Source organism: Spea bombifrons, chromosome 6, assembly GCF_027358695.1.
Source record: "Spea bombifrons isolate aSpeBom1 chromosome 6, aSpeBom1.2.pri, whole genome shotgun sequence".
NCBI lineage: Eukaryota > Metazoa > Chordata > Amphibia > Anura > Pelobatidae > Spea > Spea bombifrons.
In genome coordinates, this window is record NC_071092.1 from 3,817,078 (window position 1) to 3,844,297 (window position 27,220).

Below are 27,220 nucleotides of genomic sequence, written 5' to 3' on the forward strand. Positions count from 1 at the left end.
ACTGTTAATTAATTAACCCCCTGTAATTCAATCAGCAGATGACAATTACATGTGGTGGTGTAGAAATTAACCCCTTCACGGGACTACTTATACTTCAAAACAGAACGCATTAAAAAGAAGGAAAGGAAGCGTCTCTGCGCATGTATGAATTCCAAGGAAATAAAATGTTCGACAGGTGCATATTACCATCTGTGCAAACCACCATACCCCTCCATGGTCCATTTACGCAAGAAAAAATGGCAGCCTTTTGTTTAACCCCTTCACGACAATGCCCTGCCATTAATGGGTTTAAGGACAACCCATTGTCCTTAAGGGGTTAATACGCAATGATGTGTCCCAGATATGCTTGCCGTTAGACGGAAGATGCCCTCACGGTCCGCAACGTACCTTTTACTAAGGAGAGGGTAATCTTTTAGGAATTTTAATCTCCGGAGCATGACTATTTTCTCCTTAGCAGGCTGCCAATTCACCTGGCGTTGATTAAGTGGCGGCGGCGACGCTCTCAGACAGAATGATTACTACGCTTTGCACAAAAATTGATTTCAAAACTTTGCGGGGAAAAAATAAAGGGACTGTCAAGTATTTCAGATTAATACAGGGAGCTTTAAATATGGATCTTTGTCCTATTAGAACTGCACACGGTGTATCAGCATTCCTTGGCTCCCCGCAAACGGGTAATGGGGGTACACTCAGCGGAGGGGGGGGGGGTTTACATTATTATTATTATTATTTTTAACGGGTTTGATGTTTTCCGCTGTGGATTTAAAGGAACAGAGGAGATCTGGCGGGCGCTGGATATCATCAATTCTAAAGATCAGGATTTGCGAAACCATCACACGGGGGAATGTGGGCTGCCGAACTAGGAAGTGATGTCACTAAAGTTGGATTAAAGCCCGTGACATCATAGTGCCAATAAGTGTTTGCAGACCATATCTTCAACCTTATAGTCACAGTTTATTTTATGCCTTATTGAAAAAGTAGATAAAACCGCTTCCATGATGCCTGTAAGGGACAAACTTACTTTACTTCTGTATGGTCAGGGTACGCCCGTCTATACAGCGGAGTTACTTATATCAGAAATATAATTCAAGCAGCTCTTGCTCTACTGAGAAAAGTATTTTTTTTACATCAGCACCGCCTTTAATAATAATGTTTTGGGGCTTTGCTATCCATTTAATAGCAGAAGTGGTAGAGAGTATTACAGTGAGGGGATTTAAACATGCATGGGATAGTCATACGGCTCCTGAATCTAAGACGAGACCAACGACTGATTAAGGTTTTAGTCTTTAAAGCTGGGGGGAAAAAAAGGCCGACTAATGGGCCGGATCTGCTGACAGATTCTATGTTTCTACTAATATTCTAAAAACATTATTATTGTACAATAACTGTGGTTTTTTTTTTTGTTTCTTTGTTACCTTGTCCTTCCGGAGTTTCGCCAAATGGGTTCACTTCAACCTGAGTGGCATCAACTTTCAAAAAAAGATCATAGAGCTTCTTAATCTGATCGGCAGCCTGCGTTTTATTAAACAACAAAAAAAAAATAATAATCATGCAAAGATAGTGATACGAAAAGCGCGAGCGCCCCATGAAATATTAAAAGGCACCGTATGCTGGGAAGCATCACAAACTTGGATTACAAAAAAGAGAAAATAGCTGTATTTCAAAAAGAATAATCTCTCGCACGGTCGCCAGGCTAGTATCTATTAAATAATCTTCAAGATGATATCGATAAAACCGGCCCTGCAGCAAAAAGGTCCTCGTAGCGGATCAAAGCATTATAACGAAATCGTTCTATGTGCTTCATGTTTTAATTAATCGTAGAAGAGACGGTTTCAACAATCAATAGGCACAATAACAAACAAACATTTTCATAAATAAAACTATTTTAAGGCAATAAGTATTTTTTTTATTAACAAATTACCAAAAAAAAAACACCAGAGAATCGTCTGATATTTTACAAGTATCAGGCACTTTAATGCATAAGATAGCAGAGAGGTCCCTTTAAATTTAAGTGGCGCTCCGAGCAGCCAATCAGTGAAGTGAATCACCAGAAAGAGGCAGGAACTGCAGCTGCTCCCTAAGCTAAGAGATCGAGTTCACTTTTCTTAAAGCATTTTAAGAATGTATATTAGCGTATTCTCAAAATACTATTATATTTATTACTTATATATTTATATTCCGCAGCGCTATGCAGTTAAATGTGGGTCGATTAACCCCTTAAGGACAATGGGTTGTCCTTAAACCCAATAAAAACAATGCATTGTGAGCCTGTACATGTGCAAGCTTTGTCATGAAGGGGTTAACAAACCCATAACAAAGACACATTGACATATATAGATAAAATAAGAGTTGGAGACCCTGTCCGTGAGCTCGTCATTTAGGCTTATGGCACATACAAAGTTTCAGGCGAGAATGGTGGGCTTCTGAGGGTCTCGCACATTTATATATATATTTTTTTTTGGTGGCACCGCCTAGGACATTAAACTGCCCCTTTAAGAAACACCAAAACCACCAAGCCCAAGAATACTTAATTCTATAATGCCTTATTCCAGGCATTGGGGGGGGATCGTTGTGATCTGCCCCATAGACTCCCGTTGTGGTGTCGGACAAGTACCCCGAGGGTAAAAACTGGAAGAAGCATCGTTACAAAACAGAAAGGCTCTGATTCTCGTTATTTCAGAAGTTCTCGAACATTTCGGGAAGGAGCACTAATGGTTTTGCAGCTGAGGGACTGATCGGAAATGGGAAGGAGCATTAACTAAGGTGGGAAGGGAATACTATAGAGTAGCGGTCCCCGATCAAAATGGGAGGGGCACAGATGGGAATGGGAAGGGCTACACATAAACCCCTCCCCCTCGTGTCCTTATATAGTGGTGCGTGCCTATTCTATAATACAGAGAATTTATGGAGATGGAGAAATAATGGGAAAGGATTCTTTTAATGAACTAAGTGTGCGTTCTATTAGACCTTCACCATCCCATGAACCGGAGTCCAAACCGCTAGTTAATCCTTACTGCACTTCTGCGTCCCCTGTAGGTATTTCGAGGCAGAACGGACCGGAAAATATATACACGGAGAAGATCGTAGACCTAAGGAAACATGTTGTTCGGGTCCGTAAAGCCATGAAGAATAGCAGCAGATGCATCTTCCCGGTGGAAGCGATCATTTGCCTGTCCGTCCGTCTCGAACGTTTAAGGACGGCTCACTCTGCGTAATAACACTTAAGTTATTGACTTGGCGGGATTTAACTGCCCTCTCGACATGAGATTACAAGTGATTATACGAAACGGGACAAAGAAAAAACACCCAGGCTTAACTCGTTAATCCACAAAGGGCAGGTGACTCTTAACAGGATCAATTAACCCTTTAATTGGCAAAACCATTATCCTGCGGAGAAGAGTTCTGGATAGGCTGATTTCTCACTAAAGCCACTCTTTTAATAAACCCACAAACAGCATTAAAATGACTGGGGTTCTTAAACCGGACAGGGGTTTCAGTCCAATTATGACTTAGGAGAACCCAAGGGCCACGTTCATAAAGAGCTATTAGCAGGCGGAAACGTTGCCGCCGTAACCCATTGCCGGTTGGCTCACGTTAAGAACTTTGCCCCAGAGTTCCTCTTTGTACATATGGCCCAAAAGCTCCAAAATGAGCATTTAAAAATGGTATTTCTTTACCCGCCAATTGATATTCTGTTTCAAACGAGTGTTTGTGTTAAATTATGTTGTCAAAGTGAAATCTGCGCACTCTGGGTCCGTATGGAGATTAAAATCCATTTGGTGGAAGCACTTTCGTTTACATTTGCTGTGATGGTTTTTTATGACTCGTTTACTTTTAAGACGTAGCTTTCCGTCGGTTCCGAACGCTATTTCCAAATGCACTTAAAGCTGGAAGAAAAATCATTTGACAAATGGCCTTAGTGTCTGTTTTTTTTTTCTGTGCTATAAAAATGGCGGCGTGTTTTTCTCATTCGCACATTTTTACTTATTAGCACAGCGAGGGCCCTACTCTTGATCTGAAGCGTGTTTTATAAATTGATGGATGCTGATGGGTGAACCCCACAGAGCAAAAAAAAAGAAAAAAAAATGCAGAACTGAGTCATGTAATTAACACTTTGTTACCCTCATTACGATTCCCGGCCAACTTGCGTACAATAAAAAAAAACAAAAAAAAAACCCACAACTTTAAATACAAAACGTTAAGGTCAACAATGTATCATTGATTGGAATCTTGGATTTATTGGAATCTTGCAAGCAACTCTGAGCCGGGAACCTTATGGGATCCAAAAGTTTAACTCTTTCCCGCACCTGTTGTTGGAGAGGTCCCTTGAATCCCAGATTGTCTGCCATTCGCAAAGCTTGGCTATCTTTCACACCTTCAAAAATGTCGATTTCCTCCTTTAAAAAACACAGAATAATAGTTTTAAAATAAATAACTGTAAAAAAAACCCACATTTCTGGATAAACCGATCTGCACAAAATGAGGCTTTTTTTTTCGTACACAAATGGTAAATGTAGGACAGGCCCTCGGGTTTTTACAGGTGCCTGTAGGGTACATTATAATTATGACACCAAGCTTTGATAGAAGTCCATTTCCAAAAACACTTCTTGACTGCGGCAAGTAACAAAATAACCTAACGCCACGTTTCACTTCTAATTAACAGGCAGATAGCATTCTAAGGAATAGGCTGCTAATTCCACATGACAAGTTCCGGAACGTTAACAATGCGGAGCCTCGTGTGTCTAGTCGTATTACCGAAGAATATGCTTTAAGGGGGTCGCTCCCTTTCAAGGAGTTATACAGAGTCCGGGCGGGTGCGAAAAAAAAAATACCCAAGAACAGAGATTTAAGGAACCCCGAGGCGGTAACCTGTGACCCCTCCACCAACTTTTGTTATTTGTGATCAGTGACATTTCCTTCATGTCTAATCTCTAATGGCGCCTGATCCCAAGTAGGAGGCTTTCCGATGGTATTTAATTTGCACCTTAAGGAAACTGCGTCCCTGTTTAGGGGTTAATTGTTCACCTATATATATTGCAGTAGCCAACAGCGTAGAAAATGTATGAGAAAAGGTGCCCAAAAATTCAAACCTCTCCACCATACTTAATGCCGGGACTGAGATAGCATCTACGAACATGACCATCAGGTGAGCTGTGACTGCGGCCAAATAACCCTCTGCATGACCAAAGCTGGATAACGTTACATTAGACTGTTCAACGTCGGAATGAAACACCACGACAATCAATAACCCACCTTAAAAATAAGTTCTGGTGTCTTCTCAGCTACTTCTTCGATGTCCACACCTCCCTGGGGGCTTCCAACCAACACGGGTCCGTTACAAGCCCGGTCCATTAAAATTGCAAAATACGTTTCCCGTGAGATATCCAGAGCTTCTGCAACCATGACCTGCAAACCAGAAGAAGATATGAAGCTCATGCAAGCCAATATGGTGGGACTGGCGGAGTATATAAGACATTGTAGATAACGAATGGAAGTAGAACGTTCGCATGTTGTTAAGATGTCTTTAGGTGAGAACCTGAAACCCCTCTGAGATGTTCAGCAGAACATTATTACATATCTCCAAACCATTATATCATAAGCGAGATGAAGAACCAGCCATGTTCTTCTCATTTCGTGTCAACCGCTGTCTGGCAGGAACCGTGATATTTTTAATAATTACATATTAGAGATGCTCTGATGCGTTCTAAGTAGATTCACATGACAGCGGTTCATATGGAGCCGTGCAGCCATTATTAAGGAGTCCATTAATGATAATCAAACGCTCATTTTACATGGTTATGGGTCCAGTTAGGTTCAATTACAATTTCTTTTTTTCCCCTGTCAATTCCAGTAGCGTCTTGGGATTTCAGACCAAAGCACCTTCCCTTTTTCCGACAGTCGCCGGGGTAAAGCCGCTTCTATTTTTAACCCCTTTTTTTTTGTTCAGACTTTGATACGTGCAATATTTTACCTCCTTCCTTGGAAAAAAAAAAAAAAAAAAAGCGAGATCCCATTACCGAAAAGCCCGCACAGAGGACCTGTGTATTTTTAAACTCCTCTTAAGTAGCTTTTGCTGCGTTTTAACCTCGGAGAGCCAGAGGAATCCTTGAAGGGTTATAATGTCTTGCCGTGAAGCGCTTTTCCCTTTCTTTTTTGGGGCTGTAACAAACCCCCCCCATCCGCGGCTCCCGTACCGATTCACGCGGGTCCCGTTAAATACACCGGATAATGAGGCCGGTTTTCCCGTCACCAGTCATCACTATTGTTTCCCCCATTTAAAGGAAAGCGTTTCTCTCTGTAGCTGGGAGCGTGGACGCCTGCCAGAAAGCCCTGGGATCATTAATTGCCCGTTTCCTTGCAGCTAGCTGATATATATATTTTTCCTTAAGCGCTGTAAAGGGGACGTGGATACGTGAAGCAAAGTTGTGCGACCGCATTTTATGTCTCGAAAAGAACTTAATTATTACCCATCCGGTGAGAGAGAGCACTGGAAGGTGTTTTAATTAGAAAATGTCTTAATCCATTGGAGAAGGATTTATACAGGGCTGGCTTTACTTTCCAGACACGAGGGGCCATTGGCATCCCCACAGAATCTGCCGTCAGATTGGAACCCAGGAGCGATGGGAGTGATAAAGGGCCATTGGAACACAGGAGTGATGGGAGTGATAAAGGGCCATTGGAACACAGGAGTGATGGGAGTGATAAAGGGCCAATGGAACACAGGAGTGATGGGAGTGATAAAGGGCCAATGGAACACAGGAGTGATGAGAGTGATAAAGTGCCAGTGGAACACAGGAGTGATGAGAGTGATAAAGGGCCATTGGAACACAAGAGTGATGGGAGTGATACAGAGTGATGTACGCCTATGAAGAGATTCCATTAAAAATCCACTGTTTCCAGCTATAATAGTCATTTACAACATTAACCCCGCCTGTGCAAAGAAATTTCTAGGTGACCCCACACTTTTGAACTGTAGTGTATATGCTGACAAAAACCCGAAAATGAAACACTTTCCCAATCCAAGCAAACAAGACACAATAAGGAATATAAAGCAACAGAACAATTATTTGGAGGCCCAACTAGCTATACATATTTAGAGCAAAAAAAAAAGGTATTATGGAATAGTTGCCATGGAAACCAGCGAAATGATCTTTGCCCCACTATTTATAAACGTGTAGTAAGTGGAGTTAAAAATTTTAAATTCAATTGATGAGGAAAGATTTTACTTACCGAGTTATTTCAAGAATTAGGTATCTCCTGTTTTTTGGTCGTTTATTTTTAATTCACATTTTAATATTATTTTGTTTTTTCGGAAGACGAATTTACATACATCCCGGAAAAATCCGGCAGGAAAATTCTCACCTTGCTGACTCGGACGCCGTCCTTGGAGGTTTGCTTAGTCGTAAGGTTGTAGCCGATCATTTGCTTTGTAAGGGCTTCTACTTTATTCGGGCTGCAAAATATTTCAAAAGAACGTTGTGATTAGCGCAGAAATTAGCCCAAGGAGTTTACACCATAAAAAAATGTTTTTGTGCAAAAATTGTGGTCTTTTCGCCATAGCAACCAATGTAAAGCTTCAGTGATCAAGCGGTGGTTGCTATGGAGATAAGACGATCATTAGGATCCAGGGTTCTAATAAAATGAGGTTCTGAAACAGGCTTGCAAAAAAAAGTATGCCATAAATTATGCGTATAAAAATCAATAGATTGGCACCAAAAATGTATTATGTTATATACATTTGTTTCCTATATGTTTTGGCTGTGTAGGTGTAATGAGTTTTATAAAGTAGTACTACTGCCATCTGCGCTGGAAGACAGATGGGTGGGTTCCTCTATTGTGGAGAATTATCTAATGTCAAAATAAACTGAGTGTGTATGTATATATGTATATATATGTATATATATGTATATATATACATATATATAGTAAATTTCTGTAAACCGTACTCCGTGGTAAGATGGACGCCGCCTTTCAAACCGCTATCAAAGACGCCTTTTCCTCTTCCTCCGGCCAAGATCTGTGCCTTTAATACAATTTCACGCGCTTCTGCGATAAAAACAGAAAACAAAAACATGTCAATTTATAAAAGTCGATTCCCATCCTCACGAGATTCAATTAACTGTGCAAAATATTTACATATTTACACTACAAATGATATCATTGTTCTTTTCATGGATACGATTTTGCTTTAGCCTGATAAATTCTTGCCTGTGCTCATGTGGGACAAGGACATTGATAGGTCAAAAGGCTTTGTTGCCATTGCAGCAGTTACATGCTTAAAATGGTTAAAGCCATCAATAAAACATTTTCTTAATTACTTTTTAGCAAAAATGCAGAAGCGATTAACAAAAAAGTACATTTTGAAAAAAGGCAGACTTTTAGAGCGCTAAGGAATTACGTACAGAATGGTCCAATTAGCAGGGACATTACATGGGTTGCTATGGCGATCGATCAGACTCAAATGTGGTACACTAACGCTACGAATTTTAAACAGGTCGTAAACCCAAAGCCTTTATTAAAAAGACCTTTCCTTAAGTACAAGCAAAACTGATACAATAACAGATTCAGACGTCTAAAAAAAAAACAAAAAAAAAAAAACACTACATGTAAAAAAAAAAAAAAAAAATCAAATAAAATCCAAATAATTATTACAAAGGTTCCGATCAATATTCCAATTCAACAACACGAAGCGAGCTCGATTATTCTAGCCTTGAGGGAATCAAGTAGAAAGTTAATTCACTTTGGAGTTATTTGCCCAATTCTACAAAATCTAGAAAAGTATGGGGTTTTTTTCATAACAACCGTCCAAAAATCACTTCCTCCAGGACAAGCTGAATCAGCTCTTTGTTGTCACGTCCTTATTTACTTAAAGATCGGGTCTTTGCCAAAAAAAAAGTGATTTTTATTCTATATTTGTCTGTCTCCAGCTCGGATTTTTTTTTTTTTTATTCTTTATTTATTTATCTCTGGTTCAGAGCCCCTAACGGAATTATGAGCAAATATTCCTTAGTAGAAAATCTAATTTTAGTTGCTGTGATATGGCTCTAGTCTCTTAGGTACCTGCTACAAAAAAATTGCAAAGGGCATAATGGATTTTTTATGGAAATATCCCAGTCCGAGTACAAATTGAGTTACAATAGACAAATGTTAGCTATCCAAGTGCTTTAAAGCTCCGCATAAAATGATGTTACGATCGCGCGGCCCGCGTCGCATTAAAGGGAGAGAAGGTTCTTCTTAGGAAGAAATTAGACAATGGCTCATTAGAGTTATCGGAGTCTTAAAGACGTGGACGAGATCATTTATTCACTGGAAGAAAAATGATGAACGGGGAGAAAAAAAAGTTAATCATAGTCGGCTATAAATTTAAATGTTCATTTGGTAAAAGGACCAACCTCCTCAGTGAGCAAAGCTAGGGCTGGCCCTGCACAATGGATACTTAAATCCGCAAGGCGACTCAAGAAGTCTCCCAATGTTAGTTATGCATTTAAGAGGGGGGGTTATCTTTTTCTTTTCTTTTGGTGATGGTTCAGCTTTGCAGACTGTAGGGTATCTGGAGTTGAATGCTTAGCTGGTGGCATCCTCAACCAAGAGGCTTCCATGTCCCAAGAGGCTTCCAAATGGACGATGAAGATGACGATGAGTGCCAGAGGATCATGGGTAGGTGAATATTCCAACTAAAGTGCTAGGTTAGTCAAATCCAAGGTTTAAAAAACATTAAGTACACTTTACTAACATACTTTATATTTTATTTTCAAAGCTTTGGGCACAGGGGTGGCGTTCTATTTTAAGACCAGCTCGCTCTTTCTTGGAGGAGAAGATGACTGAGGTGGCCCCTTCGCAATTCATAGTGAAGTCAGGGAGTTTAAATCACGAGAAGCATTGGGTGAAATTGGCTAAAAAGTCAATGAAATCCTCTAAAACTATGTTAAAATGCATAATGCGGTTGTATAATTTTTAAGGCCGTTGTGAAGACTACGACAGGTCCGAAGAGTGTTGGGAGTTTCCCCCATTAAAAACGCGAGAGGGTCTTACATCAAATTAGAGGAGCTGGTTAATAGATCGCTCATTTGGGATCAGCCTTTGCAACATCTTGAGGAAGACTCATTAATACAGATTGACGGGTTGAGCCGTCTTGGAGATTGTGAAGAGGAACGGTCGTAACGTAAGCAAGCCCCGGGGGACTGCGTCTATTCTGAGCTCGTTTCCCATAACGTTGAGATTTTGGAAGGACAGGCTCCCCAGAGACACGCGCCTCTGGCACATCTGATGAATGCTCCGCGGCTCTCGGACTTGAGTGCTTTCATTCCATATTTCCTCGGTTCTCTTCCAAAGGGCACAACTCCCTACTGGTTCTTAACACTTATCCCAATGCTCCTGGCCTGTACAAAACATGCGTCTCTAGCACGATATACTGACAGTGATTATGTTTAATAGTTAATGCTGGTTCCTGGCGCTTCCATTTAGATGAATGCTTCTTGCGTGTATCATATTATGGACACTACTTATTTCACATGGCTGGTGTCAATCACGAAGCGGGCGGCTCGACCGCCATTGCTACTGGCTTCAGTTGGACATGGTCTCGGTCATAATGATGGGAACCTCAACCCACCCAGCTATGGCCGCCTGGGTGGGATTCTTGAATTCCAGATGACTTTCTAAAAACTATTTTCTGCTCTTATCTTATCTGTGAGGGCGGAAAAGAGCCGAGGGGGCTATAATAAGAAAGACTGGCAAACTATTCTCAGACTATGTTTACAACAAGCATTCCGGTACCCTGCTAGAAAACCAGCAGTTATACTTCTGTAATCAGTAATATTATTTTAAATACAGATTTGTAACATTTTATATTATATTTTTAACATTGTATATTACATTCTTCATCATAGTTCTTAAACTAGTAAAATAATAATACATTATTATTATTATTATTATTATTATATGAGGCTGGTTTGATCTTGTTTATTATAGACATGTATTTTAATATACATTATGTAAACGGTAGAAATTAGAGGAATGAGTTAATACTATCGCCGCAATTATTATAACTATGTATAGATTGCACATTCTGCTCATAAGCGGGGGTGGAAAATAAAAATGTTCTGCTTGTTTAAGTCCCTGTGAATGCCTTCAGTTCAGAAGATAATGTTGAAGAAAAATTGAAATGAAGACTGATTATAGAGGATCCGCAATCCCTGGGGCCTGATTGAAGCCACTGCGAGTCATCATTAAAAAGGCAGGAAACGCTCCCGTGAAAATCTGCCGCGCTCTCGCACCGAAACAGAATCGCGGCAAATCAGCCGGAGTTAACCCTCTCACTGCCAGGGCGTCGCAAGTCACAACGCGTGCGTCTGGCAGTCAAGGAGTTAAAAAAAAAAAAAACACTAACCATTATAAAGCAGATTCTTGGAGACATTTCCAGAAATGCTGACATTCTTGGGAAATCCTAGGGACGCCCAAAGCTGTCCGTGGCCGATAGCCATCCTGGAAGTGGCGAAGCAGACTGGGACCGTCGCGCATGCAGTTTCACAGCTGAGCGCTTGCAGAGCATCCAAAGTGATGCCGGAGTACGACTCTGCTAGCCAAGAATGACTGCTTGGAACCGCAAACCCAGACACCACAGATTAGGGTTTAAGATACGGTTACCGCAGACGTTTCCCGGGAATTCCAACAACAGATTGAGTGGCTTTCCTCCTTTTTTTTGATCCAGAAAATCGAAACTGTCAAATTCCCGATCGGATTTTAGGTGAAATCCGATTCATTAACCCAGCAATCAATAGGTGCAAGGAGTCAAGTGACCAAGAAGCTCGATTTAAAGTCCTTCTATGGGCTGGCTGCCTGAGCGTGGCAGCTTAATCACCAGCGATACTCACAACCTGTAAAGACTCCAACCCTAATCAGTAGTTGGTCCTGTCAGATTCTGGAGCCGTATGCCTATCCCATGTTTAAATCCCCTCTTTGTATTAGCCTCTACCACCTCTGCTGTGAGGCTGTTCCACCTATCTATCTTCACTCAGTGAAGTAAATCTTCCTTAAATTACATTTTAGCATCTGATCCTCTGGGTTTTAGGTTATGACCTCTTTCTTTTGCGCTATACACAATGTCCATCATTATTAAAGCCCTAAAATGAGTGTATTTTAATATACATTGCCCACCCCTTCCTGCCGGGGCAATATAACATATTACCCCAGGGCCTCAAGATACCAGAGAGCAGCCGCATTAATCTAGAACACCAGCCTAGAACCGGTCATAGCACAGGACCGTCACTTGGCTGTACGTGAAAATATTAGCAATATAAAATGATAAAAATCATTAAAAGCCCGTTTTTTAGAATGCGGATAAAAGCGTACGGAGAACGTCGCTTGTCTGATTGTTCGAGGTAATTTTTCTTTCTTGGCACAGAACGCGACATCCCCTCTCGATACCACGAGGTTTGTGTGCAGGATCTGTGTCTAAAGAAAGTGTTCCCCTTGGGAAATTTAAAGGGATTTATTGACTCAACTCCTTAAACATCTCCTTAGAGTTTCTAACGAGGTTTGGGTAGCATTTGGCTAATTCTTCCTCGATTGATCTTGAAAGGTCCCTTAATTGAAATGGTAAATCTGGCAGTATTTGAAGGATTGGAATGAGCCTTAATGGGGGGGATTTGGACTGACAAATGGAATAAAGTGGATTTTCTTTTGATCCCGGCCTGAAAACAATAACAATAATGAACTATTACAGCTGCAGCGGGAACCCGATTAAAGGGAACATGTCACCCATACAGCGTTTAAAATATATACACTGCCGTTCAAAAGTTTTGGGGTCACTCCAGCTGTAACATAATTGCAGAAGGGTTTCTAACAAAAAATTCGCTTTTTAAACCTAAGCTTGAATCAGCAAACACAACGTGCCATTGGAACACGGGAGTGATGGGAGGAACACGGGAGTGATGGGAGTGATGAAGGTACATTGGAACACAGGAGTGATGGGAGTGAAAAAGGGCCATTGGAACACAGGAGTGATGGGAGGAACACAGGAGGAACACTTTTAGCAATAACATAGTTATATGACATATGTGTTCCTCCCATCACTCCTGTGTTCCAAAGGCAAGTTGTGTTCGCTAATCCAAGTTTCAGTGTAAAAGGCTAATTGATCGTTAGAAAACATATTTGCAATTATGTTATAGCTAGTTTGTGCGCTTAACCCCACAATTTTGAACAGTAGTATATATATATTATATATTTATATATATATGCCATTAGGTGGTTTGTCATATTCAGATTTGGGGAACTGGCTTCATTGTTTGAAGTGTCATTTTGGAATAAACAAAAATTTGAACACACACCTTGTGCTATGGCTGCCTGAAACTTCTCCAGCACTGATCCCGGAGTCAAAAATATTCCGTATCAGCACAAAAAAAAACAAAAAAAAAGCAAATTATTCGCTGGAAAAGAAAATCTAATAAAATGCTACACGGTACCTGCGCACCTCCATGCAGAATTCACATGGTCACGGTATTCTAGTTTCTGCTATTATTGTAATATATTCTTGGTATATAAAAAAATAAATTCTATTTAGCAGCAAAAATTGTGACTGCGTGAACAGTGCCCAAAGTTAGTTGGACATCCGGTAACAGCGCACAGAGCATCTTTAAAATTCCTTTTGTCTCTGCAAAAAGAGTATGTGGGTTATATGCAAATCGCATGCAAAATTGTTCCGATTCGAAATTGGCTGAAAACCTCCATTACAGGTTTCTACCTCATGTACGGGAAATCGCTCGGTGCTCACCATGCTGAGAACATCACGGCGCTGCTTACTCTGTCGACTTAACGCACGGTGCTGATCTTCGACCCGGAAACCACAGGAGAGCTGCGTGTGTTACCAATGCGTATACAACGCTGCGTGTCAGCCCTCCAAAAGTATGAGAACAGAGCTGACATTACTGGGATAGTTAGATAAATCTCAGATCATGCCATGAGTTCAGCGTTTCAAACTTTGTGCTTGTCCATAGATATTTTTTTTCCTCACTAGAGAAGGTCGAAAGCCACCGACGCTCAATAACTCTTTTTCATGACCTCTCAGGTACTGATAACCTTGGATTGTAAGATTAGAACTGGATTACAGGTATGCTAATGCTTATTTTTCATATGCTTTATATACGAATTAACGATCCCCTGACCCTCCTGATAGTGTTTCTACTAGATGACACGGGGCAGGATGGTGAAGCACCAAACCCTATCGGAAATGTATCGCTGCAGATAGGACATATGGGGTTCTGCTGGGCTCATCCCAGAAGCCAGCAGCTGGAGGGAACCCAATGCCTGGGCTTATGCTGCTGGGCAGACATCTACAACCCCTGAATGACCTTGGCAACGAAATAACCCATGACATCGGAGTCTGCAGGTCATAGCGCCCGACCGCTACTGCCCAGTGGAGCACCATTTGGATCACAGAGGGTCATAGCCATTTATTACACCCTTCAGGAGTGTTCCTTGTTTAATTAGAAGGTCCTTATGTTTTCTTCTCTCAATACCAAGCTTAAATTTACTATCAAGACTTATGAATGCTTAAATCAAATCCAGCCATAGACTCACGGAGTTATCAGCTGACTTCATATAAAAAGCATTATATATATATATATATATAATTTGTGCATTAACTTAACCCCTTCAATATTAATGCCATTCCAGTCCAAAAGAGAGGATATAAAACCCTGTATGGAGCGTCAGGCAGACCTCTGTATCGAGTCATCAGGTTTCATTCTGGAAATCAATAAAGCATCGAGGGGAATCCTTCTGTGATGTCATCACCATCCAGGGGTTCCCCCTCAAGACATAGATCCCAACAAACCTTTTGTATGGAATTACCTAGGCATTCCATTATCTGGCCAACTGGTGAGATAAATATAGTGTGGTTTTTTTTTTAAATCTATTTGTTATAGAAATAATGGTTACCCTCTTAGAACGCAAATATTTTATACTCTGATTTCCCATTTCCAACAGGTGTGCGTTACGTTACTAAGGCGTGCGGCGTACAAAAGTATAAATCAGAACAACATTAGTGTCTCCCATCCAAAATGAGATTTTGATTTGTGGCACTCATTACTGTAAATCTAACCCATACGAGGTCATTTTGGAATCCAACAACAGTTATAACACGGCGGTTGCGTGAAAGAGGGAGCGAACGCTGTATGCGATTACCGCAATATTCCTCGGAGTTTGTCACATTTCACGGAGACGCGTCTCCTGACTGCTGAAATACTAATGGTCCGGTCTAATCGCATCAGACGGGAAAAAACACACGGGGGCGAAGAGAAGCAAAGACGCAGAAACCCGCCATATGCTTGCTTCATGTACAAAAGCAGGAAAATGTCTTCTATTTAACTTAATTTGAACTTAAACACACTGCGGAAAATGGGGTAAAACCTTCTAGTTTTTGAAACTGTATCCATCTCTTCACCCTGATCTATTAAAATCTAACCTGGAAATATTGCAATTATGTCAGGAGCCGTGGCAGATATCTATTCATTGACTTCTTTCTCAGCAAGAATATATAAGTAATTAGGACTTGAATAAATAGGATTATAAATATTATTATTACTATACATATATTAGAAATTGTATTATAACTATAATTACTATACATATATTAGAACGTATTATAAATATTATTATTAGTAGTACACATATATTATAAATAGTATTATAAATATTATTATTATTAGTAGTATACATATATTAGAAATAGTATTATAAATATTATTAGTAGTATACATATATTATAAATAGTATTATAAATATTATTATTAGTAGTAGTATACATATATTAGAAAGTATTATAAATATTATTGAATAAAATATTATTATTATTATTATTATTATTATTAACACAAAAAAAAAAACAATGAAAAAATAGCTTAAAATAAAAACATCTACTACTCCTACCTAATATGTCTAAGGAAATACCTTGGGGTCACTTAGCTATTCTGACCGGTAGTGGAACTCTGTTTGAACTTGAGGCTAATTATAAATCAAGTTTAATATGAGCTTAAGTGTGTTTTTGTTGTGCGTCCAGATAGGTTGGTTTAATTTTCTCATCCGATTCCTACAAAAGCGTCGGGGAAGGTAAGAAAAGGAAACGCTGGTTCGTTCAACAAGCAACAGTTGGTGATCTACTCTTCAAATAAAAAGAGAAATAAAAAAAACTTGGAATGAAAGAGATGGCGTGGAAAATGCTCTCGATTTTACCTATTCTTCTGTATCGTATAATTATACCCCACTATACAAGAACTGAATTCAAGGAATACGGTTCCATAAAAGCGCTCGGAAGGCATCCAGTTTTAAGGACAACATTTCCATGTTCTTTGATGCTAATTGCAAGTTACTAAACCAAAAAAAAATATATGGCTGAATGACCATTTAAGCCAGTAATATTTATTAGCTGGAAGTAGGAGAATTATTACCTAAATCTCTTTATTTTCATTTTTTTTTCAGTTAAGGCGATTTAACAAATGAATTAGCAAGTGAAAGAATGTCTCATGCCGGTAAAATAGCACCGTTTAGAACAAATTATCACCGTACAACGACGTGGGTCGGCACAAAACAAAATAATTAGAGGAAATCAAGACACATTAACGTTGTTGCACGCGGAGTAGAAATGGTCGGGGTTTGTCGCACTCGACAAAAAACGTACTTGGCTTTTAACATTTCCCTGTGAATGAATAAAGAATGAGCTTTGCGGCATTTAGGACTCGTAAACAGAACGTTTCTTGTAACACAATAAAAAAAATAAAAATTGATATAGATGCCTTTATTTATTTACACTCAATCCAAATTTTGTAAGAGTATATATAACACCCCCCTGTGAATTTATTTACTTGCTCTCCTTAGCTCCCTATACAAATTTCTTTTAAACATTTTTTTTGGATTAAAACTGGACAATATTTATACGAGATTCAACACAATTTTTAAACATAGGAACTGTCTCAATTTTGCACATTTTTGAGTCTCCAGTTATAAGTCTGGGTCTTTTGTTGTATTATCTGTATTCTGGCATTCACCCCCAAGTCCTATAATTCATATTTCCCCTTCGTGCAATAAGTATCACCCCCCCCATTCTAAACAAGGAAACAAATCCAGCCAAAGCCCTACATTTTTTGTTAGGATCACGGTAAATCTGCGGCTGGAAGTCTGATGTACTTAGCAGTTAATGGCCTGTCACCGGTTTAAGTCATTACTGTGCATGTCTTCATGCATCAATGTCTCTGGCATGTATCTCTTTGTATGTCTCATGTGTCGTTTCATGTATCATCTCTTTCACTTCCACAACACAGACAGCTTCTAACTAATGTTCTTAAACAACAGAAAACATTGTAGGATCCCCGTGAGCGTAAAAGTTATTGTCAGAAATCCAATGGGTCACTTGGCACATCTGAGGCGATATCCGCAATCTGTGATGTCATCAAAACAATGTTTTGATATTTACCAACTTCTTTTGCGTACATACTTAGCTTTTTTGCTGCCTCGAGAGCATCACTGGCATTGTCAGCCACGAAGAACCTCTGGACAGTGACCCCATGGTCAGCCATCAGCTTTTTGCTCTGGTATTCCTGCAGGTTCAACCATCTTCTTGAAGACACTTGGACACCCTTAAAAAAAAACACAAAAAAACCAAAGAGGGATGTTTAGGAAACTAAACTTGTCAATGGGCTGTTCTATCCCACATTGATATTTGGTCATCAGGGTCCACTAGAATGGAAATAAATGTAAAAACAGAATAATTTGATAAAGTAACACCCACGGGAATAATATTTATCAATACACAAAAACATTTATTAATCCACGTTTAGAACAGACATTTAGAAGAAGAGTGAAGATGATGTTTAAAGCTCTTTTTAAATAGAACCTAAACTGAAAAGACAAAATTATTAAAATGTTCCTAAGCATTTCTAAAGCTGATATTTTTGCTTCCGTTGACCTGCCAAGAAAACTTCCTACTTGTTAAAAAAAAATAATTATATATATATATATATATATATATAATTGTGTCAACTGCCAAAAAGTGCCCACAAGTGGATAAAATAGAGAATGAGAAAAAAACAATTTTATTTTAAACTGTAAAGATCACTTTTACGATATGGCAAACCCATTTTACAGCCGATCCATAAAACGCTTCTCCCATCGTCAAAACAATAAAAAAAAAAAGTAACTGCGGAAAAAAAAGAATGCCTTAAAGTTTTATGATTGCAAATGCTCAACATTTCAACTCTATTTGTAAGGAAAGGTTGAACATAAAACTTCGCTTTAAGCCATTCCTCGGTGGTTACAAGTTGAGTCTAAAAAAAAAAAAAAAAAAAAAAGAATATCTCGTCTTTGTCACAAAGGCCTGGAGCGGAAGCGCAACATCTGTGAAAAAGCTGCGGCTCACGGTCCGTTTCATCCAGGAATTTATTGTGTTAACTCTTAGCTTTCAGGGAAACAAACATAGAGCCTACCGGCACATCGGCCCCCATTCGGCCCCCGTCTAGTCACCCGTTTCTCCTGCCGTAACGACTCAAACCTTAATCAGTCGTTGGTCTCGTCTTAGATTCAGGAGCCGTATGTCTATCCCATGCATGTTTAATACCCTCGCTGTATTACCCTCTACCACTTCCACTGGATGGGTGCTCCATTTATCTACCACCCACTATGTAAAGTTTCCTTCCATTCCATCAAAGCCTCTGACCCTCTAGTTTCAGATTTTGGCCCCTCTTTCTAACATTTCTCCTCGTTTGAAATAATCTTCCCTCTTGTACTTTGTTAAACCCCTTTAGGTATTTAAATGTCCCTCTCCCATCCCCTCTCTCCCCAAAGCCGGACATATTGAGATCCTCTTGCCATTTCTAATCATTTTTATCCTGAAAACCGTTCCCCATTTTGGTCGCCCTCCTCTGAACCCTCTCCAGTATGTCAATATCCTTCTGGAGATGGGGTCTCGGAAACTGCCCCCAATACTCTAGATGAGGTCGGACCGGAGATCTATAAAGGTGGCAGAATCACCACCCTCTTCCTGCTACTAATGCCCCTCGCTATAAAACCCAGCGCCCTGCGACGCTTTATCGCTTCCCGTTACGCCTTCACAAATAGGCACAGGGTGTCCGTCACCAAAGCGGCGAATTAAGGAAAAATTACGTTGCCTGTTATAAGAATCCTAACACAAAATAGAAACTCTTTGCCACACTTATATTTCGGCTGTAATAATGTATTGCTGTTAATTAAGATGACAAAGTTCCTTTATCCAGGAGATCGCTTTCTTACAAAAAATGGAATATAGATTTTTTTCTATCTTGAAAGAACGCTCTGTGACTCTGTAGTCGCATCTTTTATTTCCCTTTGTGGTTCTGGGCAAACAAAGATTATTTATTAAATATTGACTGCATCCAGTGGAGGGAATCGCTGGCGCTCTGTGTAAAGGAATTAGTACCGAGGACTTTTATAAACACCCGAATAACCACCGCGAATGTTATTTGGGGCTTCCGTACCGCAGGCCCTTCCAACTGACCATATAATAATTTATTCCGTCTATCGTGATGCCCGATATAGCTCAAGAATGGTTTAGCGCAAATTTGTCCCTGTGTAACGGCACCTTCAAAAGTTACTCTACAGAACGTGATATAAGACACTATGGGAACAAAATAACACATTCGAACGCTTTGCCCAAACAAGCACAGGGATAACAAATGAGTTTAAGGATTATACCATAAAGATGTAGGTAAAGCGTTAATGTGCTGGAAAGAGAACAGATTGAAGGAGGGATAGAAGAGAGGAATGAGAGAAGGGAAGGAGGCGATGGGGGTTGGAAGTGAGAAGAGAGAGAAAGAGGGGAGAGAAGAGAGGAGTAAGAAAGGAGGAAAATGAGAAGGAGATGGGGTGGAGATGAAGAAAGGAGAGAGAGGGGGTGGAAGAGAGAAGAAAGAAAAGGTTGCAAGGGAAAAGAGAAAAAGAAAAGGGTTTGGAAGGGAGGAAACAGAAAAGAGATAGAGATGGATGGCAGAGAAGGAATGGAGTGAGGAGGAAAAAAAGAGTAGATGAAACGGGTGGAAAGGAGCCATAGAGAGACAGAGGAGAAGGAGAGAGAGATACTAAAGGAGAAGGAGAGAATGAAGAACAAGATTGATGTAAAAGAGAAGACCTAAAGGGAGAACAAAACAAGTAAAAATGCAGACAGTAATGTTAATAAATGACTAATAAGTAAATGCATGTTACAAAACGCCTCCTTAGCATGGAGCAGGAGCCCCTCCGAGCACAGCTAGTTCTGTTAAACACATCCTTCAACCTCCAGACATCTCCCCAAACCTAGCTGGTAACAAGTGGAGAGATCTGGCTCTTCTCCTCGATAATAAACAGAAAATAATTACAGTGTGGCTAATGAGGTGGTTGAGGGGGCTTTGTGCTTATTTACCAGTTTAAAGGGACATTGGCGGGCAGGGCTGACGGGGAGGAAAGGCGAAGCTGCTGTATGTGTGTCTGTAACCAGCTTCATGTCCTCGATAACACAATAAAGTACGTGCAGATTGCTTATGGGGGAGGTAGGAACAGGAGTGGGAAGGCCTCACTACACACGTCTGCTGCACCATATGTATATTCAGTTCACAAGTCCTGAGGCTCTGCGCGCCAACAGACTATAAGCTCTTCAATAAAAGCACGGGAATTTACCCCGTTATTAAGACAGGGGGCAATGTCACAGAGAGGGGGTTGCAGATGTGCCAATGGCCATGTAGTCTGAGCTAGATGTAGCCAAGAGCATAGTTTTAGGGTGCAGCTTTTCGTTTTGTGGTTTAATTCAATATCCTTGGTACAACGGAGGTGCTGGACTTGGAATACTTCGGAATCTTTGGTACAGGATCATTATCCTCTAAGATTCTTAGAGCCGAGTCAGAGGGACAATAATGGAACTCATGTTCATCATACGATGAACACAGGAGTCGTTCGGACTATAACCGCCGGTCTCTTAACCGCCATCTGGACAACAATGCAGAGCGCCTTGATTCAAGGCCAGGAATTTCCTTGTAACGGTTTGTCTGCCATGCGCAGAATTCAGCGCCGTAATGAAGGTCATATTTTTCGGCAACCATCAGGCACTCTTCCCAACTTCTGCCAGGGGAAGGCGTAGGGCAGCGATAAGCGAGCTCTGTTACTCCAGCGGAGACGGACTCGGGCTGCGATAGTCTGCCAGCCAAACCCCAAGGAAGCTCTTCTATTCTTAAGACATGACAGTTAAGATGGCAAAAGGTCAGGCATTGCTGGCATGGGGCCAACATCTCTATCTCCATATTATATATGCCAGAAGGACATCAGCTGTGGTCATCGGTACCCGGGCACTCCAAGGGAGTCTTCATAAACACACCAGGGATGTTTAAACAGGGGGGCCATTTATATTTATGGATGTCAGTAAATGGCATAAACATAGTATGTGGGCCTTGGTGTCCTATGTTTTTATTTTTTTTTATTATTATTATTATTTTAATGACAAACAACAGGATGGGGAGGACGATAACGATTAAGTACGAGCATACAAATAAAAATTAAAAGTGGAAGTACAGAAGAACAAAAAAAAAAAAACATAATTCAAGGGAAACAAAATAAGCATTTTTAAAAGCCCGTACACTGTAAACGGAATATAAATACGGAGGAACTAAAGAGGAACCAATTTTGTACCCACTTGGGAGGGAAATTATATCATTAGTGTTTATATTTGCTTTCCCTATGTAAAACCGCGGTGTATCCCATTAAGAATGAATTACGCCGGCATATTTCACAGCTGTTTCTATCAATTTATGTTTGCTGAAGGTGGGTTATGGGAAAACAAGTACAAAAAAAAAAAACCTACGCCGAGAAGCCTTCATTTCCAACGTCTTCGGAGAACGCCTGCAAACCCCGTTACAGAAACGACGATGCTATTATACCTTTATTTACTTAATTTTAACTAAAACTACGTTTTCTACAGCACCTTGATAACAGGAGATGAAATATAGTTATTGCGGCCCTACGTTCTAAAATGGAAATACAGTGGGGGGGGATATAGCAGGACGACTACACGGGGGCCAATCTGCCGGGAAGGTTCTATGCTTTTTATTCCGAGAATACAAATTTTAAACTCAATGAACAGAACCTAAAGCAGCGCAAGTTTTAATAGCTTCCTTTCAATGTTGTGTGAAAAGCGCAGAATGTCGTTAAAGAACATAAAGTGCAGAAGTGTATCCGAAACTTCCATCACGCCGGCAACACGCGGTTCAGAACGTGTTACACATTGTTCGACGCAGAATCGCATATTGATTAGCAGATGGAAACCAAAATCTTCTCGCACTTCCCCGGCCATGCATAACATCCAGCGTGTAATAATTCTGCTTTATACAGCCGTACCCTCCGGCAAGACGGAACCGGTAATACCTGGTAACCTTTTAAAATCAATTTTAGATTTTCTGCGGTAATTATTTTATTTTTACACCCTGGCATTTTCGAGATCTTTGCTAGTGTTCCCTTCTGCAAAACGTGTGAAAGTAATCGGGAGGGGGGGGGGAATCATTGTTTCTAGGTTGGAAATGACATAATTTGATCTCTGACCCACTTGCTTTTACATACAGCCAAGGACAGAAATATTTCTGGAATTCTTGATTTCCCTGAGAGTTTCCGAGATACTATTGCAATAAACACAAAAATCCAGAGAAGGTTGGGTTCTGGGTGGGTATAAGTTGGTGGCCTAGGATGGAGTATTTTTGAAGTTGAAAAAAAGTTTTCCAAGTATTACGATGAATGTAAATTCCTATTTCCAGCTCTGAATAGCCTATAGTCCGTTTTAGTTTTTGGTCCATTCACTTCCCGACAACGAATTTTGTTTTCCTGCCCTTTTGGTTTGGATGAAATTCGGAGGGGCTTGTCCCGTTCGCAAAAAAACACGCGCTCTCTCAGACTCTCTTTCTAACAGGTTTGTCGATTAGTCAGTTTCATGTGGTACTTCGGCAACAAGGTAGAGCCACGGCGCACAATTCAGGGAGACTCTCTTCTGTACTCCTCCAGTTGGGGGAGAGATTGTACGCGGAGTCTCCTCCTACTATATACTAGGTCAGCGGAGAGCTGAGACAAGTGGACCACCCCACAAGAAAAAGAAGATAAAGTGGAGAACAAGAAGCTAAGACACAGAGAAGGAATGGAAACATTTGCGGAGAGAGTGTTAGAGTGCGAGAGCGTGCAAGAGCATGCGAGAGTGTGCGAGATTGTAAAAAACAAATGTCGGGGGGGGGCTCTCCAAGCTTCCGGACATTCGTACAAATTGACAAATTGGCAAAATTTCCAACAAATCTGAATGCATCAAGTCTAATAAGAAATATATTTTTAATTTCAGAGGTAGCGCGAATCAAGTTCAGCCTACGTCTTTTTATCTACAAATCATTTCCGGCCATTATGCTTACCGCCGTCGCGCCAATGCGCCCCCACCCCCACCTCGACAATATTTCATTTGGGCGAAACAAAAGGTGAAGTTAAAATAGGAGCCGAAAATACAAAAAAAAATAAAAAATCTCTTTATCCTCGAGCACAAAGGTGAACTGCCGGTAAATCACAGATTGTCATTAAAGAACAAACTCCATCTCCTGACCTTAAAGACGGGCCCTGCGTGAGCGCACCACCTACAATAAATGCCCGCAGAGAAGAATACCACAGGCCCCTAATTTGCATTAGTTCCCGGCAGGAGATTCAGCGATGCATTTACTGCTGTAGCATGCTCCTAGATCCTCGAACCGCAGGTAACTGTTTCAAATGAACATGTTCATAAGAGCTAGCGTACATTTTGCGTGGGGACAATAGGGAGGGGGTATAAGGGCCTGATTTTTCATCTTGTTTGACACCTGCTATTCTCAATAACACTGATCACATTCAACTTGGAAAAATAGTAGGTGTACAGCGCCGGCGGAAGACCTTTCATTTTTCAAAGACAAAGTCGGATTTTCAATTAAGTAGGGACGGAGCATTACGCTTTCAATTGTGTTTCTTTCTAGAAGAAATCTCAGGTGAGAACCAACCTCAGTAGACGTAGAAGATGAAATTATCTTTGGTGATATCCAACGCAAATTTAGAATTTTACCAATTATTCTGTAAACTTTTTTTTTGCATTGCTAGACATTTTAGAAACCTGTTGCGTTAATCACTCCTTTATCACTCCCATCACTCCTGTGTTCCAATGGCACGTTGTGTTCTCTGATGCAAGTTTAAGTTTAAAAGGCTAATTGATCGTTAGCAACCCTTTTGCAATTATGTTACAGCCAGAAATGTCCTTGTTTTCTATGAAACCAGCTCGGTGACCCCAAACCTTTTAACGTTAGGGTATAATTTAAAATCTGCGGCGGGACAATGATCACTGCTTTCAGAAAACGATAAACAAAAACTTATAAATACCACAATTTCTTGAAATAAGACATCAGACATTCTCCAAAAAGTAGGGATGATTTAACAAATATTACACAGAACAATCTGTATGGATGTGTTGCTTTCCAACATTCAAGTGAAATAAGTAACTGAGCAATGATATCAATTCCCAATTATTGGAATTATCTTCACTATTTTAGGACTATATATATATATTTTTTTTAATTTTTCATCTGAAAAAGTTTAGTTGGGATGCAAGATAATCCTAACCGAGAAGTCAGAGTTAAAGGCACTCGATGAAGCGGTGCCTTAAAGGTCTAATAATTGGTATAAAGCTCATTTAATACATCATTCTGAAACCTCGCACGCACTTGGCGTGTTACGCCGGTAAGAGCCCTAAAGCAGACCATCCAAGACGTTACTTAGCATTTTGCTGCTAGACTCGGTGCTGAAATTTTAATCTTAAAATCTTCCATTATATGAAATACTTCTAATTGAACTTTGGAGCCGGATTCCTTTATTGAAACACACAGCGAGCGGTTATTAAAAATTAATAATGCCTACCTTTCAACATTTAATGCAACAAATAATTTTAATTACCCAAAAATATTACATAAAATGCTTCCTTAGTGGCGCTTTTGCGCTACGGCGTGATTAATCCAAATGAAAGTAATTTCAAATTTATATATTTACAGACCTAAGAAAAAACATGCAGGTTTCTTTGCAGATGTAGCTGAAACGCAATCTCCATGATTAGGGGCCCCTGGGGAACTCAGCAATATGGGGGGGCCACCTCTTAGACAATATAGAATAACAAAACACTAATAAAGTTTGGAATTTATTTAAAAATCATTAAATCCCAATAAGTCTACTTTATTGTCCTATTAAAAAAAATGAAAAAACAACATTAAAAATTGCAATATTATTCCTTAAATGTATCTATTAAAGGTCCACAGAACAAGCAACCAGAAAAGTGCTCACAGAGGAAACTATTATTGCATTCGATTAAAGTTATTAAAAACATCAACTATTTTTTAGCATATAATAAATGCTCGAATCGAACTACTAATCCCAGAAAGTCATCTTTGGAATCATCTTCTAACCAAAGACCCCAAAACATTGGAATACGATACGACCAAGGTCAACATCCACCATGGAAGAGGAAGCATGAGAAGGTATCAGAAAGAGCTTGGATATAACGTACGGCCACCCGTTTCCTATTATTTAAAGGATTAGGCATTCTTTCGATATGAACGGCTCAATTCATCCCTATTAAGCGACTAAACAACGAGCAGACACAACACCTAATGTTAAAAGGCTTAGAATCGTGTCGTATCGCATGAAGACTTTCATCGGCCCACGCTGCCACCAATGGACTACCGTTGTCCGCCATACTTGCCATTAGAAGTAAAACTCCTTGGGCAGAGATCCACACATAACAAATCGGGGGGAAACAGTACGTAAAATGTCAAAGAAACAAAGAATATAGCAAGTGTATTATAGGAATTCCCAAAAAGTGAAATGATAGTTTTTAAATGGGTTAATGAATATTCACCAGCTCGGTGTCGGAAACATCTGCAGTCTCTCGTATCGCTTTCCTCTACTTGGCTTCTTTATGATGCTTTTGTGAACAGTTTTCTCTGCATTAGCAATTAGCCTAGAGATCGCTCGCTGAAGGTTAGTTCCAATGTAATGCTTCCATTAAATGATCCTTTGTTGCCTGATGTTCTCTGGCAGTTAACGGTTTATCTCCCCTAAGATAAATATGAAATCCAGTAGAAATACTTTTTTCTTTCTTGGCTGATAAATTGGTGTTTTAACGGGGATTAAACAAAGTAACAACCCGAAGAGTGGACGACTTGATAAATAATTCATGCTTTTTTTTGAAAATTACCCCGCAATAAATATTTTGTAGGATTGCGGATAGTATAATTATTAAAAGTATATATCATAAACGTTTTCATTATTAAAAAAAAAGTCACTTTTCTTTCCTATGTAGATACTGGAATTTCCAGATGCACGTTCTCTCTCTCGCTGCCGTCATGAAGCCTCTAGAATAGCTAAACATGAAAGATATTGAGTAAAATGAGACTTGACATGGCTTTAATCTATGAAAAATGAGTCATTTAGAGCGAACCTCGTCTTTTCGCTATTAGCGTTAATAAGACGGCAGTGCATTGTTTTGAAGAGTGTTCATCTTTTGATGACCCGGGTTTGCCAAGACAAAACATTCTGTATCATTAGTTAGTCGCTCGTTCTAAAAGGTCGTGGCAAATTGTGAACGAGAGGGTGCTTCATCACGCTCAGACACGCGTCCTTAAAAGATAATACATCCGGATCCGTCTCCCGACCAACAATGCATTAAGCTTTGGTTTTCAGGATAAAACAAATAAATCGGAGATCACTGGATTGTCAGATCCATACAACAGGTGGTGGGAGGAATCTTCCATGCAACTACTACCCCTGGGTGTTGTATTTCTGCTTTAAACAAAAAACAGGGAATTTAGACAGAACTACTTAGAAATTACTGAATAGAGGTATATGTCAATATACATTTTTTGCCGGTATATTTTGTTACGCGGGGGGGTTATATGAGGTGATTGGTAAAGACGGGATGGTGCCGGCCAAGCGACATCTTGCAGTTACTGGATATTCAGAGTTCTAACCCCAATCGCTATTTCCATTTTTTGTAGGGCATCTCGCTTCTTGCGAAATTAAACACCAGCCTTGGGATGGCTTGCAAATGGTTAATATCGGTTTTCAGCTGCATTGTTACTCCTGTGTTAGTAAGGACCGACCTGGTTGTGGGTTTCTGGTAGAACTGGGCAAGCCGGTATTACTT

The 27,220-nt window shown here is 40.1% G+C and overlaps 1 protein-coding gene across 1 annotated transcript in view; it reads right to left on the minus strand.

The window, feature by feature from the left end:
• The window catches only part of SUCLG2 (succinate-CoA ligase GDP-forming subunit beta), a 71,182-nt gene that overhangs the window by 40,152 nt on the left and 3,810 nt on the right, over positions 1-27,220 (minus strand). Inside the window, exons 2-7 of the mRNA XM_053469925.1 lie at positions 17,486-17,627; positions 7,947-8,046; positions 7,363-7,453; positions 5,254-5,406; positions 4,308-4,397; positions 1,416-1,512 (exon numbers count right to left, since the gene is read on the minus strand). Of these exons, the coding sequence (XP_053325900.1) occupies positions 1,416-1,512; positions 4,308-4,397; positions 5,254-5,406; positions 7,363-7,453; positions 7,947-8,046; positions 17,486-17,627 (673 nt within the window). The remainder of the gene's footprint in view (positions 1-1,415; positions 1,513-4,307; positions 4,398-5,253; positions 5,407-7,362; positions 7,454-7,946; positions 8,047-17,485; positions 17,628-27,220) is intronic.